Source organism: Homarus americanus, unplaced genomic scaffold (genome assembly GCF_018991925.1).
Source record: "Homarus americanus isolate GMGI-L3 unplaced genomic scaffold, GMGI_Hamer_2.0 scaffold16712, whole genome shotgun sequence".
NCBI lineage: Eukaryota > Metazoa > Arthropoda > Malacostraca > Decapoda > Nephropidae > Homarus > Homarus americanus.
Window position 1 is genome coordinate 6593796 of NW_024757794.1, and position 20444 is coordinate 6614239.

The 20444-nt window shown below is 37.6% G+C and overlaps 1 protein-coding gene across 2 annotated transcripts in view; it reads left to right on the forward strand.

Moving 5' to 3' along the window:
* Positions 1-1917: 1917 nt before the first annotated feature.
* The window catches only part of LOC121857633 (UDP-glucuronic acid decarboxylase 1-like), a 30420-nt gene continuing 11893 nt past the window's right edge, over positions 1918-20444 (forward strand). Inside the window, exons 1-5 of one of the 2 annotated variants that reach the window (XM_042353691.1) lie at positions 1918-2142; positions 10495-10784; positions 12727-12915; positions 17143-17239; positions 18942-19055. In XM_042353691.1, coding sequence (XP_042209625.1) covers positions 2076-2142; positions 10495-10784; positions 12727-12915; positions 17143-17239; positions 18942-19055 — 757 coding nt within the window. In that variant the 5' untranslated portion in view covers positions 1918-2075. The remainder of the gene's footprint in view (positions 2143-10494; positions 10785-12726; positions 12916-17142; positions 17240-18941; positions 19056-20444) is intronic. The other variant, XM_042353692.1, reaches the window with a different exon arrangement.

The following is a 20444-nucleotide window of genomic DNA, read 5'->3' on the forward strand; positions in this document are numbered from 1 at the left end:
CGTACAAGTGTGGGGTTATGTGATATTTGGTTCACACTCAGGATGGGATGGAGAAAGGAAACTCACAATGTGCTCTCTGTATACATATTATATTGAATGTACAGTGCAGCTTGGTGCTGGGAAGTGGCAGTGTGGTTGCAAGCGTGATGTAGAGAGAGCTAGTTGGTGAGGGTGCTCAGAGGAGGACCAGCTTGTGGGTCGCCGGCGGGAGCGAGGACCGCCAGGCAGGAGGAGGTGTTGCTTTGAAGACTGGCTGTAGGTAGAAAGAGGTAGGTCACCACGAGGTGTGGGTCGCCATGGTTGCCGGCTGGAGCGAGGGCCGCCAGGCAGGAGTGGTGTTGCTTGAAGCAGGGTTGCCAGATGTACGACAAGCTTCACGGCCAATTTCACGCCATCTTACGGCCAAAACTTTTTGGATGGGAAGCACAAGGATATTTTTGCAATCCACTCAAAATAAAAATATCCCCTACAATATCCACTTAAAATGTCGTAATAAAACCAACTTTTCACTTTGAATTGAGAGCCCAATAATTACATAAACATAATATCTATAATCTACAGTGAAGATTTACCTTAATCTGAAATGGTGGTGGAGCATGATAATGGTGGAGAACTTGATAACACCAGTTGGCGTAAGCAAAAACGTCTAGTTCGTCATCGTCCCCTGGTTTGTTATATTTTCTGCCACTGTCGTGGGACCCTTTCCATTTACTAGTGGACATTTTGAAAACTAGCACTCGGAATTTCAGAAAGTAACTCAGATGACTTTGTAAGCTCTGAAGCTTAACCCATATGCTGGACACGTTCAGCCTGAACAACTCAAATATGAGAACGAACAACTAAGGTAGTGGAACTAAGTGGAACAAGCGAAGCAACTTTGTAGTAAGTGCTGGAACGCTGGAAAGTTTCAAAAGGAGGCTAGATAGATTCATGGATGATAGAGAGTGGTAATAATCTCGACAGGAGCTGCCATGCACAGGCCAACCGGCCTATTGCAGACTCCTTATTTTCTTATGTTCCTATGTAGTAACTAGAAAGATCAGTCAGCTCAGTAGGTCACGTAAACATGTGAAGAGGTGAGGTCACTGATTAGGTGAGGTCATGACAAGGTGAGGTCACTGAGCCAGCATTTTCATCGTGAAATTTGAAAATCTGCTAGACTTTTCTTCAAAATCCACTAGATGAGGAATTAATACGTGTTTTACAAAATTACGCCAAATAGTTTGGCCGTGACCATCCATTTTTCCACGGCCCGGCGAAGTTTTTTACGGCCTAATTAGAGAAATTTGGCCGTGGAAACGGCCATCTGGCAACTCTGGCTTGAAGACTGGCTGTAGGTAGAAAGAGGTAGGTCACCACGAGGTGAGATTTTATATAGCGGAGGTAGGCTTGGCTTAATAGTTGACCTCCGTCATGTAAGGCGGCGCTGGTTGACCTAGACCACGTGGCATACACTGGGGAATTCGCGGGGTCGGCTACACAAGTATAAAGCAAGTAATGTGTATTCTAGTGTAACTTCTACTGTGCGTAACAAATTAATCTTCTTTATAGTACTAAAATAAAATGGAGTTTATAGCGGCTTTCTTGTGCATCTATTATCCACCAATCTGAGCTAATGTAACGTTTTTACTGAATAAATGTTATCTGTATTTTAACTAATTGAAATTGAAATACTTCATTGACACTAAAACTATTACTTCAAAAGGACAGGGTAGTATACTACTCCCACCCTCTCCTTTGCCACCCCCTTCTGGGGTATTACAAAAAGTTATAAATGTTATAACATTGCAATAATTATTTTTACAGAAATGAAATAGTTCATTTTGACATTATTTTATCTAATGATATGTGTGCAAGATTCATGAACCCTAGATGTGTGAGGCGGGGGTTCGAGTCGGGATGGATTGTCGAGTCACTGAGACCGGGCCGAGGGGCGAGGGGCGAGTGTTGTTGTTTAGCTCTCAGTCATGTGAGGGTGGCGGTGGTGTGTGTAGCCCTGTGCGTGTTAGAGGTAGTAGCAGCAGCAGCACCAGTGGTGGGGACGTCACTTCTGTTGCCTGTAGCCATTTAGTGGTATGGTTACTGTGAAAACGATGAAGCGCTGGTTTACCTCCCTCACCGTTGTTGCCTTTATTCTGGCAGGTGAGCTGAACAAAATCCTAGGCTACTTCCTCTGTATTTGTGGAGTATAGAATAAAGAAAATTCCATTTGTTTCGTCATATGCTCATTGATACATTTTACACACACACACACACACACATATATATAAGGATATTAGGTATGCAGTTATAAACAACAGTATTAAGTGCGTATATGGGGTAGTGATTTTACGATGATATTTTATTAAGTTTGTATCACAAGTTAACTCCGAGAAATTAGGGAGCTCGGGGAAAATGGAAATAAAATATCAGACTTAAGAAATGTCAGCTGTTTTTCCTTAACTTTATTTTCTGTGTATTTTTGGCAGCCTGGCAAATAAATAAAAGAATTTACCGTAGTCAGATTTAAGCAGTAAAGTATTAAGTTGTGGTATTACTGGTACAACACAGCACTCAACAAATCATTCGTTCTTAAAATATGATAAGGTAATTCATTGGGGTTTTCTTCATAAATTGAAGGTGTAGGGAATGGTATGATCAGAAAACATCTGCTCATTCATTTTTTTTTCTCCAACATATTTTGAGTTGGGGAAAAAATGTCACCTATTTTCCGTGTTTAGCTGGTATTATTTCAGTTTCATTCATCCTGGGTATCTTAGGAATTAGGTTAGGTTAGATTAGGGGTAAAATTTTAGTTTCATTCATCCCTGTATTTAGATATCCAAACTATGCTAACCTAACCAACCTAATGTAACCTAACCAATTCCCAGATAATTGAAACTAAAATAATACTGGTACCAGATTAGGTTAGGTTAGAAATCCAAGCTGTTTTTCCGGTGGTTTTAGAATGGTTTGGACCTTCAAATCTGTTGGAAATCACATAGTTTGGATATAAAAATACAGGAATGACTGAAACTAAAATTTTACCAATTAGCTTTGCCTTAGAGCCAGCTTTATCTCTAGAAACATACAGCAATTTTATTGGTACTATAGTTGATAAATATGGAACCGCTTGATTAATAAAAATATTTATTTCGGTATTATTTTAGTTTCGATCATCCGGGGAATCTTAGAAATTTAACTATTGAAATCAGTAGGTCTCTGGTTAAGGTTAGATAATTATAGCTCTTGGGTTCTTTGGCTAGGTTAGGTTGGTGAGGTTACATTAGGTTAGGTTGGCTAATAAATACAGGGATGACCGAAATTAAAATTTTAACTTTTTCTTCTGGTACAATCGCATGGGTTACCAAGGTACCTAGAAAAAAATTAAGGTAATTATTCAGATCATGACCGTCCGCTGATTTTCATTGAAAATAATTAAAAAATTACCCACATTTTACCGAATTTATTAGAGAATACTGTATTATGTTGGGAAAAATATAAATGTGGGTGAAATCATGTGCTAACCTAACCTATATCTTAACTCGCCTATGTCTAGAAAACTAAGAATTTGCCCAAGAAAATAAATAGAAGTGAAAATAATCAGCATACAAAACTCTAAAAACACCCTCCATAATAACCAAACTTCTGACTGTCACGAGTTGTATATTAACCAAAATGGATATTGACAAAAAAAACATATGTTATCTCAAGAATAAGGCAAATTGGGCTGATTTATTGTAGCTAAGATGAACCTACTAAACCTATGGTACCTTCCCTAGGGGGGAAGTATATTTTTACAGGATTATTATTACTGTTATTATATATTACGCTAATGGTAGGTAAGATTATATGGAAAGGAAGGAAGGTTGGACGGTCATTATTCGCTGGCTGGGAAGTTTTCTGTCTTAACTTCCAGGGCTGGTTGATGCATATTGCACGGTCCGACTAATTACCCAAATGTAGCCGCAATGAAGTCAAATAATGGTCCTGCATGAATAAAGCGGACTGCCAACCACATCTCAAACTAGTATTTGGTGTCACAAAGTCACAAAAAATTGGAATACTCAATTTAAACTGAGTTAATAGATAGCGTGCTTGTACCGAGGAGCGAGCAATTACCCAAATGTAGTCGCAATGAAGTCAAATGATGGTCCTACAAGCGTAAATTGGGCTGTGAATCACTTCTCGATTATTATTTGGTGTCATAAAGTCACAAAAAATTGGTAAACTTAATTTAACCTGAGTTGTGTTAGGTTAGGTTAGGTACATGCACTCGATCTATTAATTCAGATTAAATTAAGTTTACCAATTTTTTGTGACTTCGTGACACCAAATACTAGTTGAGAAGTGATTGGCAGTCTAATTTATTCTTGTAGGACCATTATTTGACTTCATTGCAGCTACATTTGGGTACATTTGGGTAATGAGTCGGACCCCATATTGTATTTGCTACATTACCTGCTTTGTGGTCTCAGTCATGAAGGAGGCAGGTGGCTGTGGTGGGTTGATTTACAGGAAAAACTAGAGAAAAAACCTGAGTACAAAAAGGGTAATTATTTAAAACTTCACAGCCGCTGATTTTTCACTGAAAATGAATTTAAAAATGCTGCAATTTCACTGTGTTTTATAGTGGTTACTGTAGTAGTTATGGCAAATGTGTTAAAAAGTGTTTTTTAAAAGTTCAAGTTAAGTTAACCTAACCTTAACCTAGCATAACGTAATACCTGCCGTGGGTGAACTTACTGTTATTGAGACGAGGGAAGTGGTAGTGAAGTCCTCCATATTAGCCTACAAAAAGTCCTATATCTCCACCTGATTTGCTTAACTCCTGAGGTAAGAAATAGATTTGGTAAAGGTAAGGTAGAGGAGACCGCTAGCACCAGAAATAACTTACGGAATTTAACCAAACTTTCTGGAGCTACTATTTGCATGATACTGAACATGAAAATTGAAATAAAAATACACAGAATCTAAACCTAACCAAACCTATCTAACCTTACCTAACCTACCTATCCTCATCTAGCTTCCTAACTTGTGCGTTATCATTTCAATTTTCTTACTATCATCAAACAACATCTCTAGTAAAAATTTACGCATTTAATCCAATATAAATCGTAATAAACACGCCCGATTAGATTCTGCTCATTTTTTGACAGTAAACAAACATCGTGGACGTTCCTGCATAGCAGACTATGTGAACTAATACATAGTTGCCATGGGAGATCCCAAGGCACCATAATTACAATAAATATTTAAATTTCTTCGCCAACAAAGGGTGTGGAGATGTGAAATTACTGCCATATGATCAGTGTTTTTACCCTGTTATTTCCCTCTTCTTTCATGCTCTGCCCAATAACAAGTAATTTATGATCGAAGGATTGGCTAAAAATAAAAAGTAAACAAAAAATAATACAATGTTGTCGTTTCGATTTTATTACTGTAGTATCATCCAAAGATCAGCTAAAAATTTTATGCAATTCCATAAAGTCCTTCTGGGGCTAACAGTTACCACTTTTACCATAGATATTTAGTTGGGTGGCTGTATAACCCAGACCATTGTCCTTAAATAGTCCTTCACCATTTCCCCCTGTGGTATTATATTACAGGTATTTCTACAGTATTCCATTTACTAATTGCTTTCATCAATTAAAAAAATATATCCTCGAACACTGTCTGATTTTAGCAGAAATGAACCACTAAGCCAAAAAAATAAAAAATAGCAAAGAGGATAAAGTAAAAGTAAAGGTATATTCTAGATAACCACAGCCATAGTTTATTAATTGTTTTAATTTATTTGACAAATCAGCAAAATAAGTAGGCAGTAGTATAAAGAAGGAAAATCATTTTACAGTATCACATTTGGATATTTTATATGGAAACTACATTTTCAGTGAAAAATTTTTACTAAAAAAATCATTATGCATCAAATATATATGAGGTCACAATGAGGTCATGCCACTATTTTCAGCTCTTTTAGGAATTAAGAAAAAAGTCACTGAAATACAGTACAGTACTGTATATTCTTAGTTTAGATACTGCCAAACTGTAGTACTGTACAGTACTACTATATACAGGAGTATATATTTTTATTTTTAACTCGTCATATGCAAAAAAGGCATTACATTACTTTTCAGTATTTATAAATTCAAAGTGTTGTTTCCAGTCCTTTAATCAAATTTATATATTTTTTATTTTATATAAATGTTTTTGAACATTTCCCAAAGAGGACAAACTATTGTATTAAGTCTGTGGAGTCATTCCAGATATTTACCATAACTTGTAGAAAATTTGTCAGAAATATTCCCAAACATTAATATTGTACAGTACTACCGAACCTTTATACACCAAGTTAGAACACGACCTGGTAAACATATCATTCCCAGCTTAACCCTTAAAACCGTGGTGACGTTCGTCAACGTTTTTAATTTTTGCTGCATATTTTGAATATCTATGTGGGACAAAATACTTTGTTTTGGGATATTTATTTACTTCGCACATAATCTTTGTCTCAAGCCTGGTGGTCCAGTTACTTACCAACTATCAATATGGATGCATGTCCTTTGACATCTCATAACCCTCAACAGTAGTGCTATTCATCAAGAGTTGCTTGATTTGAGTGGCATTGATATAGTACTGCATTGAGTGATGAGGAGGAAGCTGACCCAGACGATCCTTCACTAATTTATTTTAGACATTAAAAAATATTGCATTGTCACATTACCTGTACAGTACCAAAATAGTTGACCTTCCCCAAGCAACTAAGGTGAATGCACCGGGCAAAAATAACAGACCTCCCAAGAATTAAGGTCTTCCCCTCCATTCAAAATAACTGACCTCCTCACCTTGGCCAGTGGTGAGGACAGTGAAACAGACAATGGTGCTCAATCCCCCTCTCCACCTCCCCAGGTCGTGGCCATGGTGGCCATGGACATAAGGGACCACAGGCTTGATAGCCACAACAATACAATTGGAGTGAAAGCACCAATTTTATGTCTTAAATACCAGTTTTTTACTGTGATATATTTTTTTTCTGAAATATCCCCGGGTGAGGGTGTCCGGGGCACAAGGTTTAATCAAATCTATTTTAGCATGATATAATTACAGCTACTCCTCGACCTACGACCACCCGGACATACGACCGCCTCAGTCATACCAAAATTTGGTCAAATTACGTATTTTCGAGTCCCATCATAAGTGATTGCGCTGTGTACTAACAAAATTTTCGTTTGTAAATCCCTTTAAAATGGCTGGCAAGCTTAAAAGTGAGAGTTTTGTGGTGCTGAGAAGAAAAAGAGACACCCATTTTAGATTTTCTATATTATTTAAGCATTTTCGACTTAGGACCTCACTTTACGCGGTTAATGTAACCCGGAGGGTACCGCGGGAAGTGAAACGTAAAGTGAATAACATAACGTATGGGATTAATTGAAATGGAGTCCGGGCCGATCCCCAAACTCCAATTTTTGACGACACACAACTATGTTGTATTAAAAATTTTATCTTAACTTTATGATGGTATGAAAAAACAAGTAATATAGAAGAGGTTAGGGTAGGAAAGATAAAGGTTAACATAGGAAAAATAAAGGTAAGGTTAGAAAACTAAAAATTAGGTGTAACTTACGGTAGTAGAAGAGATGGGTCGGCATACGGGGATGGAGGCTGGTTCCGAGGCAGAGGGCAGATTACTGGCCCTCAGGTGAATCACCATTACTAGGTGAATCACCATCACTGTCACTTACAGTTGTCAGGGCTTCCCTGACAAATCCCTCAAAGTCACTTCACTGTCACTATCACTGGCTTGGGCTGGCTGTGGTGGGTTGCGGGCGAAGAAATCTGTTATGCTTTGCTGACGGCTGGCGTTGATGTTGTCGTGATACACCTTGATGTACGGCTCCATAGCCTGCACCAGCCGGGTATGGAAGACTTCATAGCGGTCATCGTCATTGTCGCGGGAAAGGAAGGACTTCATCTTCTCTGCACACTCCATGGCACCCTTAATATCACTATGACTTAAATTGTGTTCTTCGGAGACTGCCGCACCTTCTTCCTCCTCTTCACTGGCGTGTTCTTCTTCCAACATCTCGTCGGCAGTCACTTCAGGATTTCTGATCACCTCCAGGATGTCGTCGTTGGTGGTCTCGGAGAAGCCTGGAACTGTAACAGTCTGCGCAGCTTCTCTGGCAAGGTCCACTGCTACTGCAACAGTCTGAACCTCACCAGTCACAGATTGACTCCTCCTCTCACCTGGTATTCCATGCAACACATGTCTCCATGCGTGACGAATTGTAGCAATAGACAGCTGATCCCATGACTCCACCAAGAAGTCCACAGCTTTCTTGATGTTAAATACTCTCCAGAATTGTTTGAAGAGTATTTTTTGCTGTTCTAACTGTTGTTCCTCATCTTCGTCGCTCTTGCTATCGGTGGTGGTGTCACTCAGGTTACGCAACTCTTCCCTGGTGTTGGTGTAGTCGTTCAGGAGCTGGAATTTTTTTGTTGAGAATGCAGCTTTCACATTGCAAATCAACTCCTGGTCCATGGGCTGGATTAAAGGCGTAGTGTTGGGAGGAAGGAAGACCACTTTTACGTTGGGGTGACGATCTAACAGTAGGGGCGAGTGTCCTGGTGCGTTGTCCAGCAGCAACAAAATATTAAATGGGACATTCTGTCGCTCACAGAATTTCTTTACATCGGGAACAAAACAGTCATCAAACCAGGAGAGGGACAGTGTAGAGAACATCCATGCCTTACGTGCGGTCAGCCAGTGGACATTTAGCTTGGTCATGTCCATGCTCTTGTAGGCGTGCAGCTTGCGGGCTGTGTGGATCACCGATAACTTGAGCTTACAGGTACCGGAGGCATTGGTGGTAAACAGGACGGTGATGCGTTCCTTCTGCATTTTCCGGCCCCGAATCCTGCTGGCATTCTTCACAACGAAGGACTTGGAAGGTAGCTTTTTCCAGAAAAGACCAGATTCGTCCATGTTAAACACCTGGTCGTCACTGTACTGTCCTTCCTCCATAATCTCACGTAAAAACGGAGGAAATTCCCGAGCCGCAGCACGATCAGCACTCGCTTCTTCACCACCAATGTTTATATTGGTGATCTTGTTCCGGATCTTAAACCTCTGTAACCACCCAGAGGAAGCATTAAAGGGTTTGGGCTCTGAAGTTCCCATCTTTCGTGCCACTGCCATGTACAGTTCACGTGCGTAGTCCTTAACAGAGCGCGTGTCGACCGCCATGTTCCGTCGCGCCTGACGCACCAAGTACCTCACAAGTAATTTTTCTGTCTTGAGAAGCACCTGGTTGTGAAAATACTTGATCATAGAAGCACCTGTAGACTTTGTGATCTTCATGTGCTCCTTTATCTTGGCTGAATCCTTCTTTATAGTCCGGATCGTAGATTCGTTCACCCCATGCTGGCGCGCCAAATCAACCTGCCTTGTTCCTTTCTCCAACTCTTGGATGATGCTATACTTCACCTCGTAGCTTAAGGAACGTCGTGTCTTCTTTGGTTTAGTGCCGCTGGGTCCAGGTAAGGAAAGGTTTCTCTCTGGGGGTGGTGGTCCGGCGGAAGCCATTTTACGGAACAATGGATGCGCGTTTACACGGAGTGGCCTTGAGGGATGAAACTGCCGCGGCTAGGTCAAGCGTCGTCTTTCTTTCCCCCTCCCTCCCTCCCCCGGGTGGACACGTCATAATACTTTAAGCCAATTACAGCTAGCAGCAGAGGGGGGTAGGGATGCATGGCCAATCACAGGTCTGATACGTCATATGACGTCAGTGATAACGCAACAAAGACACACACTGCGCAACCTTACCGCGCCGCTTGCCCAAGCGGAGGGAGGGGGAGGGAGAGGCAGGCGGGCGGGTGGGGCGAATCTAAAAATAGCGTCGCGCCGGACACTCTCCGCGTAATGGGGTTCACGTACCGCGTAATGTGAGCACGTGAGGTTCTGGCAAGGCACCGCGTTAACGTGGAAACGCGGAATGCGGGACCGCGTAAAGTGAGGGTTAACTGTACAGTATTTCACTTTTTACAGCACATTAATTATTTGCTTATAATTGCTGTGCACACCAAAAAATTTCTTTACGACCATGCTTTGTGGCACTTAAGGATTTTTTATTTTATTTTTTTAAACAACTTTTTTTTATAAGGGGGATCTATGGAAAAATATGATTCAATTCATGAAAATTCTATTTACGAAAATTGTTTTAAGGAATGAAACCCTTTTGTATACAGTATCAGGGACTGACTGTACTGTACTGTACTGTACTCTGTATTTGATGTGCTGCATATCTTTTTATTTATTGTAGTATTGATTTTGAAAGTTGGAAGATATTCATCAGCATAATAAATAGGAAAAAATTATTTGCCATGAATATAAAGCATATAAACAATAAATTCAGCATGAAAATATGTTAGTGTGGAATATGAAACTGATTGTATTAACAGTATACTGTACAGTATTTCTATTTTGCCTATACTGTATATATTTTTTATTTCCAGCAGCAATTTTCAACTGGTCACTTCTCGTGTCATCAAAGAAACCCAGTGATATGGAAATAGCATTTGTGAGTGATAAGGCCCAACACTACTCGGAAACTGGAGATGAAAAACTTGCCTCTACAGCACAAGTCCCCTTTCCTTCTATGGATGTCACTAATATTAACACTTTGGATGAGGCGCTAATAAAGATTCAAGAGCTGGAGAAGCGGTTAAAGGACATAGAATACAGAATCCCCAAGAAATATCCAGAGGTCAAGTTCTTAACTTTCAAAGATCGCAAGAGAATTTTGGTAAGTGTACAGTAAAGTTCAGTAGTTTAAGTACTTGTAATGTATAAGAAGATGAAGAAATATATGTTGAGTTTTATGAACAAGTATACATAGTTGAAACTTTGAAAGAGTCATAATGGAAGGAACTTGATTAATGAATGAAGTTGGAAGTTGTCAATGCACTTGATAACTTCCCTTGTAGAGATATCTTTAAATTTTTTGATGAAGAGCTGCTGTTGGTGGCACTAAAATAAGGCAGATAAATTGACTGCTCAAGGACCCAAAATTTAGAAGTGATCAATGAATTGAAAATGAAATAGATGCTATGTTGGATAGTGTCATGGAAATATTCTGTACTGGTAATTTGATAAGTGCAATAAAATATATATTTTTTTTATGAGAATACAGTGTGTGGGGTAAAATTTGAGCTTAGGTAGCCATGGCAGTTGTTGTCGAGGGATCGATCTCTCGCTCTTTCTCTACCAATAGTGATGTCCCACAGGGTTCTGTTCTTTCACCTACTCTCTTCCTTATTTTTATCAATGATTTATTTCACATTATGACTAATTCTATCCATTCTTAGGCTGATGATTCTACTGTTCACTCTTCACATTTTCCCTTCCCCCTAATTCTCAAACTAGATCTGTTTCTAGAGCTGATATCATTTCATCTGTCAATGCGGATCTGTGCAGCATCTCCAAATGGGGAGGTACAAACCTGGTTAATTTCATTAGTAATAAAACTCAGTATTTACCAATTACACTTTCCAAATTAGATGATCTCCCACCAATCACATTTCAGGACGCAATCACTCTGCCAAGTTCTAAAATAGATATACTAGGCCTCACCATTTCCTTTAATATGTCATGGAAGACACACATCCACAACATTGCTAAAGCTGCCTCCCGAAAGCTGGGAATGCTGTACAGATGCTGTAGCTGCTTCACTCCTAAGCAGTTGCTTCTAGTTTTTAAGGGATTCATTGGTCCTAACTTGGAGTACTGCTCTCATATCTGGGGTGGCTCTTGTGTCCAGCTGTTAGATAGGGTGGAATCAAAGGCATTTCGTCTTATTGACTCTGCTCATTTAGCTGATAATCTTTGTTCCCTTTCTCTTTGTCGCAATGTTGCTTCACTCTCTCTTTTACAGGTACTTTAACGGGCAATGTTCGGTGGATTTGGCATCCTGTGTACCGCCGGCAACGCCGTGGCTCGTAACACTTGTCTTGTCCACGGTGCCCACAGTTTCTCTGTGGCTGTCGGTCACACTAGAATAACCCGTTATAGTACAGTACTTCCTTTTTTCCTCACACAGCCAAACTGTGGAATTCTCTGCCTTCTTCTGTGTTTCCATACTCATACAATGTCTCACTTTAAAAAGCTGGTTTTCTGGCACCTTTGTGGTGTAGATTAATTTAATCTTTTCCTTTTCTATTTTTAATTTCTTTTTACTCATTCTTTCGCCCCCTTGGCCCCGTTGTGGGTCGATGACCTGTGCCTGGGTTGGTTTCTTAAGTGAAGTTGTGTTAAATTTGGGGTGAAAAATACAAATGAATTCTCTTTCTGGTGTTCTTGTAAACTAATGAGGATTAGAGCTTGAATACGATAGTGTTCATTATTACATTATTATTGTGATACAATTATATTGGCATCAATTTTTTCCACTGGGGACAGGGGAGACACTTAAGATATTCCAGACTTAATCGGTACATCATGTTAATTCGGACCAGGGTATGGATACTGTACATATGTGAATACAGTACCTGTATGATATGTACTCTTAAACATATTTGGTTAATTCATATTCTTGGGTGTTCAGAGTACTGTAGTTGTATGATTGAGTAATTCCTGTACTTTGTCTATTTCCACTTTCAGGATTCTGTATCTGGATATTTGAATAGATGTTTCAGATTGAATTCCACTTATTTCCCATTGTACAAGACTTAATGTGCTGACATTGGCAGATAACTGGTGGGGCCGGCTTTGTTGGCTCTCACCTGGTTGATAGACTGATGATGGAGGGCCATGAAGTCATAGTTGTCGACAATTTCTTCACTGGGAGGAAGAGGAATGTGGAACACTGGATTGGGCACGAGAATTTTGAACTTATCCACCATGATATTGTCAATCCACTGTACATTGAAGCTGACCAGGTGAGTCTTGTTTGTACAGTACAGTATTACCCCGCTTTACACGGTTTCACTTTCCGCTCACGCTCATTTACGCGGTACAGGTAGTTCTGCTATAACGCGATAATTGTGTTCTTGTAAAATATCGTGTTATAGAAAATCGCGTAATAGAAATAACAGGGCTTATGGAGAAAATAGGGTTAGGTGCAGATTACTCGAAATCGAAAAAATTTAGTAGTTAGCCTAACACAAAGGAGAGCACAGTCTAAATAAATGTTACATTCATATCTAATAATGAAATCATACAGTAAATGTAACACTTTACCTTGAAAAAATATGAATGTAACTTGATGGGGGAAAAGGGTGATTTTGAGGTTGATAACATCAAGCTTCTCTTCAAGGGTTATAGCCTTTCATTTACGATCATCACCGGGAATTCTATCACCAGAATGCTTCTTGGAGATATTCTTCTTTACCATATTCACAGTTAATACCACAAAATTGGAGAAATAGTAAGCAAAAATCGTTATAGCAAACAAGCGTTCGCGTTAAACAAATATCGTTCCTCTATTCATAAATCACGTTAGAGCAAATTAAGTTATCAAAACACGCGTTATAGCAGAACTCACTGTACCTTGCCAGAACCGGACTTTCACTTTCCGCAGTGCATCTACTCATATACGCGTGAAGTATAATTTTGTTTTTTTATTTAGCTCATAAAATTCATACAAATTACCCGGCCAGAATATAATTTACATTGCTGGAATTCTTACAATATGATGATCATTTTGAATATAAACATCACGGATTTTGCATTAGACATACAAATTTTAGATCTAATGTAATAATTTGGTTTACACAAAGCAAATAGTTTATCTTTTGTGCAAAATATATGAAGTTTACATTCAAAATATTCCCTGACCTGCAAGGAATCCAGAAATGTCAGTTATATTATCCTAACTTTAGTCTGAGGTATTATTTATTACTAAACGTTAAAATCTAGTGTTTCACCCAATCACTTCTCAGAGAGGTAGGAGCTAGTGAGCTGGGAAGAGGGGGGGTTGGGATTTGAGTCCATTATTTGAATGGACATTAACCTGGTGACTGTATTTCTCTTAAATATTAATTGTGTGAGCATACCATCATAAAATGTAGATGTTATTTTTACTACAACATAGGTATTGTGGAGTTTGGGGGTCGGGCCAGTCGCTATTGGAATTAATCCCATATGTCCTGTTGTTCACTTTCCGCGGTACCCTGTGGGTTCAATTGACTGCGTAAATCGGGGTGCTACTGTACTGTATTAAGCTGGATGGTTATTTTACACTTTTCTGTTGTATCTCTTCAAAAATTACTAAGGTCATCAGTTAGTTTTTCCACTAACGGTCTTGTTTCTTGTGCCTGTGGGATGGAACAGTGATATTTCCATTTAAGTTGGAAATTATTTGAAATTTTCAGGATAATTGTCATTAGAGTTGAAACAGGAAAATTTTCTTCAAAGAAGACTTCAGTGTTTTTTTCTTCTGAATTTGAAAATTTTATTTTGAAAAAAATAATACTGTACTGCATGTTACATGATTTAAGAAAAAAATAAACTGTATAACCTGTACTGGTAATCTATGTCATGAATGTAACTTGTTATACGTACAGTGGTCCCTCGGTTAACAATCGGTTCAATTAACGAAATTTTGGTTAACGAATTAGCTCTCATAAGGATTTTCAGTTCGATTAACGAACAAAACTTCGATTAACGAAATCCTTACGACAAACACGTTTTGTTGTGCGCATCAAGTGATCGGCCAGTCCGCCAATACAGTAATCAGTTCTATGTTTACATTTGTTTCCAGTGGACTAAATTTCAAGAAAGTTGTTATCTTGAATATTTCTGCATTTTTATATTAAAATTATTGGTCATTTTGAAATTTAGTTAACATATTGATAATATATACAGTACAGGGAACAGTTTTTGTGCGCCAATCAGCTGATTGAATCACCCAATAACGCTTTTCAGTTTAACTTTGTTTACAGTGGAGTGAACATCCAGTTTGTTGGTCTCTTGAATATTTTTGCATTTTTACATCAAAATTATTGGCCTTTCTGAAATTTAGTTAATATATTGATAATATACAGTGCAGAAATTATTATGAAACACTAAGAAGGCATTAGAACCAATGCACTCTGTAAAGAAAATGGCATGTGATCATCGACTGCCTCTACAATCAGCTGTTTGATATGTAAACAAAGCTGCTGGAAATACGACATACACACCTCAAAGTAAGTTAAAATACAGTATTCTATTGTTTTTTATTTATTATTGTACAGTATGCAGTACTGTATTTAGTTTATATTTAATGTTTTGTTAATTCTATTACCAGTATACAGTACTTTGTATGTACAGTTTACTTTTTCTGTGAGTTGGAACCAATTACCCAATATCCCATTGAAATAATAGATTCGGTGAACGAAATTTTCGGTTAACGAACGACTCTGTGGAACGAGGGACCATTGTACTGTATAATCTTAAATATAAAAATTTCCTTCCCTTATCTTAGTAGGGTTCCTTATGAGTTCCGTACCATCCATTCCATCAATTATATTAGTATTAATATTAGTAAACATGAAAGGATGTTTAGAGAGTAAATGGCTTGTGTTGCTTGGCAGCGGAGTGTACATGTTCGAGTTGAAGACATAATATTTAATTTGTGATTGAAATACCTGTAACAACTATTCATTGCTGTCCTCGCCAAACAGATATGTGTGACAGCCACATATTGTAGTTCATCTCTATGATTCTTATCTATAACGTACTTTACCAAGGATAGGCCTAATGACTACCGGTAGTAAGTTTATAATTGGTGAAAACATATCAAGGACAATTTTATTCCATTTGCCTTAAAAGTGCTCAGACATGTATTTAACTGTCTAGTACTGTACAGTGCAGTGTATACTGTACAGTATTTTCTCGATTTAATGAACCAATTCGAGCCAACCCTATCCATTAAATCAAAATATCCTCTAAATCGAACTTTCCATTATTTTCACTCAATTTAGTGAACTAGTTCACTAAATTGAGTGTGATTCTGTTAAATTCGTCACCAATATGCTGGTTGGCACGTGGGATTTGTTTACATCTGCTCAGTCTGTGTCTTGCTGCCACCGTGTGTGTTGTTCACTGCTACCTCTCGGTCAAGTAAGTACTGAAGTGAGAAGAGTGTGGCTATGAATTGGAAAAAAATTTGGAAATAATAGAACAATTTGAAAACAAACACTGTACCCCCATAGGTTAAGGCAAGCCATGAATAATGTTTCTATGTACATATGTGTCTGAGGTGTCTCAATAGGTGTGAGCATATTAACGGAATTAATCTCGATTTAGTGATCTAATAGTGGAAAAAATCCCATCCGCTTAATCGAGAGTTTGTTATATCGGATTCCGTTAAATCAAGAGTATACTGAACAGTAAAACCTCGATTAACCGACCACATATGGGGGGGAAGGGGCCGACGGATAATCCAGAGGGTCGGTTAATAGTAAATAAAGTCTATGGAAATAAAATACATTTTCAAAGTACCTTTCCCTAACCTACCTCATTTAAGTCTCTATATTCATTTTTGTTCATTTGCCATTTATATTTCAATAGAATTTGCTTTAAAACATTAACCACTTTCTTAAATATATATGAACCAGCACAGAAACCGTGAATAAAAAATGGAAAAGTCAAAGAACATATGTCATCACAAAAATTGTGACCAAGTCCCAGGTTGCTGATCTGACTTTCTGCCTACTCACAATTGCAGGGTCTCAATTGTTTCTCTTATTATTGACAACACAATAATATATATATATATATAATATAATATATAATATATATATATATATATATATATATATATATATATATATATATATATATATATATATATATATATATATATATATATATATATATATATATATATAAAGTACTGTATACACATTTAGTGCTGTATAATACATGATTACTATTGAGGTAAAAGGTTGGGATATTTTTATCTACAGACTTCCCCATGCCATATTTTCCCAAAAGGTATACTGTATACCTACTGTACATTGTAAGTATGAAAGTCAAAGAGCTTTTATCCCTCCATTTTACTCTATAATACAAGGAAAGGAAACCAGTGGCTTGTTTAATCCCCCATTGGTCATGATGAGTTGGTACTATATTTTCCAGGTATAGTACAGTATTATTTAATTACTCTTGTTATTCATCAGGTGTACCACTTAGCCAGTCCTGCATCCCCACCACATTATATGTACAACCCAGTCAAGACCATCAAGACCAATACTGTTGGAACCATTAATGTTTTAGGTAATGTATGATGATTAATATACGAGGATCATTCAATAAGTATCTGGACTTTTTGATGTAGATGACAAAGGGGAGGGGGAAGCCATGTTATGACATGTTTACAAATGCATGAGCTACATCTTCATATGTTTGTTTAGTCAGTTCATTCGACTAGTCTCAAGTAAGTGTTGCATTAATGATGAACGTTCCACTTGAATTTTGTACTTGGAAGAACAACGATCTGTTATTTTTTTCAAATTCGGATGGGATAAGATCAAGCAAAAATCATTGCAGAATGTCACTTTAATATGGAAGCAATTGCATCAGTTGGGCGAACCTTTACAAGTGGGTTGAAAAATTCAAGAATGGTCGAACAATTGTTGTGGAAGAAGATCGTGCTGGATGACCTGACGAAGTTTCAACACCCACATTATACCAGAACATTGATTAAAAAATTTGGGAAAACCGACTCGCCTGCATACATTCCAGATTTCACACCATCAGACTACGACATGTTTGGTCCGCTCAAAACAGCTTTACATGGAAATAATTTTTTGAATAATGAAGAGGTGAAGAAAGAAATGAGAAATTGGTTACTGAGTCAGCCAAAAGAATTTTTCCCCACAGGAATAAAAAACTAGTAGAAAGATGGTACAAGTGTGATGATTAATAATAAATCATTACTTTTGCAGTTATATTCATTTATCTCGTTACTTATTGAATGACCCTCATTATATATTTGGGGGTTTCTTGAGGATGGATTTTCGAGAGATTTATAGGAATTATTATCATAATTTTTTTTATGGTAGGAGTAGTGCTTATTGGAGTGAAGGCCTTTATTATAAAAAATATATACTTTTAAAGGGATTAGTGCAGGGGTTCCCAAAGCTTTCTCTCTGAAGGATCACTGTAGACTAAAATTTATATTTACCCCATGAATTACATTTCAGGAACTTCTGGGTTTTTGACTTAAAATATGTTTGGATTTATTAAAACTTTTAAATTTTCTGAAGAGCTGTAGGTGTAAAACTAGGCCATCAATTTTTCAGCAATGTTTAGGGATACAATACCTGAAATGTGTACAGTTAAGTCCTCAGTTTCCATGGATGAAGGCAATTCTACATGAAATGTGTACAGAAAACCTTTAATTCCTTGAGTGGTGGACCTCTCAGACTCAGCAATCGCTGGTTCAAGATCTGTAGCTGGCCATTGATTGGGTATCCCCAGTTAACCAAGTTGCTGATTGGGTACTTAACTTTGTGGATGGGGTAGTGAAAGGCAATAGAGTGTAATATTGACCACTCAGTCTCCATGTGTGTACCAATAGCTTAGTCCTCAGTGTGCTGCATCCACACTATCCGTAACAGGTCATCAGACCTGTGGAACCTGATTTTAGTTTTCAAGTTAGGTTAAAGAACAAAGATAAGAATAAATAAATTTATTAAATATTTTAGGTGTATGTAGTGTAAGTGGATACAAATGTTCCACATTTTCCATGAATTAACAAAACAGTTTTTAAATCAACAAGGAGTTAAAAAAGCTGAATTACATTTATTTCTCGTTATTGTAGACACAAAGAACTAGTCAGGTTAGCACAATCAGTGAAAGGTACCTAATTATTTCCTTATTAAAGTTCTTAGATGCTCCTTAATGGTCATTAGAAGTTAATATGAATCATTAAAGGATAGAGATGAAAGAATACAAGAATTTCTTCTTTCTGTAGGACTAGCTAAACGTGTGGGTGCTCGGGTGTTGATTGCCAGCACATCGGAAGTATACGGTGATCCAGAGGTGCATCCACAGACCGAGTCTTACTGGGGTCATGTCAATCCTATTGGTAAGTGGTGTTTTATTGCCTTCATCTGCCTAGTATAAAGTTCTGTGATAACTACAGCCAGACATCTAAAGCGCCCATAAGCCTCCACTTCAGAACCTTTCGTTAACCAAAAATTTTGTTAACCGAATCTATTGTTTCAATGGGATATTGGCTAATTGGTTCCAGCTCACAGAAAAGTATATGCAAAGTACAAAAAAAATGCAGTAAATTACACTTACTTTGAGGTGTGTACAGTGGGGTATGCTATAACGAATGGATTCTATTACGAATATTCCTATAACGAACGGTTTTACCTATAAAATTGAGAATGCTATAATGAACGAAACTCCTACAACAAAATTTTTTTTTCTTTTGTTTTTTTAATAATTTATTGTTTTTTTATTACAAGTATTAATTATATTCTTTATTTCAGGGGTTTAGATGCGTATTTATGCACTTTTTTACAATTTTTTTCAATTTTATATTATATTTTTCAGTGTTAAGTGGTTGTATTTGGGGGCCTGGAACGGATTAATCCTATAACGAACGAATGCTATAACGAACAAGGTTCTAGAACCAATTAGATTCGTTATAGCATACCCCACTGTATGTAGAAGGTTCCTGGTTGATGATGGAATTAGAAGTGGGGGTGGAGGAGAAATAACCTTTCAGGGGACCCATGCTTGATTCAGTAATTTCACCGATAAAATTTTAAGTTCACTAGGTGTAATTCAAGATTATTTTATTTAAATCAACACTACACTGCGCTATATATTATCAATATGTTAACTAAATTTCAGAATGACCAATAATTTTAATGTAAAAATGCAAAAATATTCAAGACGCCAACAAAATCGATGTTCACTCCACTGTCAACAAAGCCAAACTGACGTCTGGTGGCTGAGTCAAGCGGCTGATGGGCGCACAAAAAACTAGTTCCCTGTACTGCATATATTATCAATATGTTAAAAAAAATTTAAGATGACTAATAATTTTAATATAAAATATGCAAAAATATTAAAGAGCACAACTTTCTTGATATTTACTCCACTGGAAACGAATGTAAACTTAGAACAGAATACTGAATTGGTAGACTAACCCATCAGCTGATCAGCTAATGCTCACAACAAAATGTGTTGTTCGTAAGGATATCGGTAATCGGAGTTTTGTTAGTTAACCGAATTGAAGATCCTTATGGGAGGTAATTAGTTTACCAAAATTTCGTTAATCGAACCGTTCGTTAACCGAGGGACCACTGTACGGTTAGATTTGTACGTAAGACGGAACACATGCGATGTGCATACCGTACTTACAGAACAATGTTTAAAATATCACCATACCATAGCCTAAGACTTTGTACACATCTAAAATACAGTAAATGAAAGTGAAAAATATGTCATCAGGTAAATA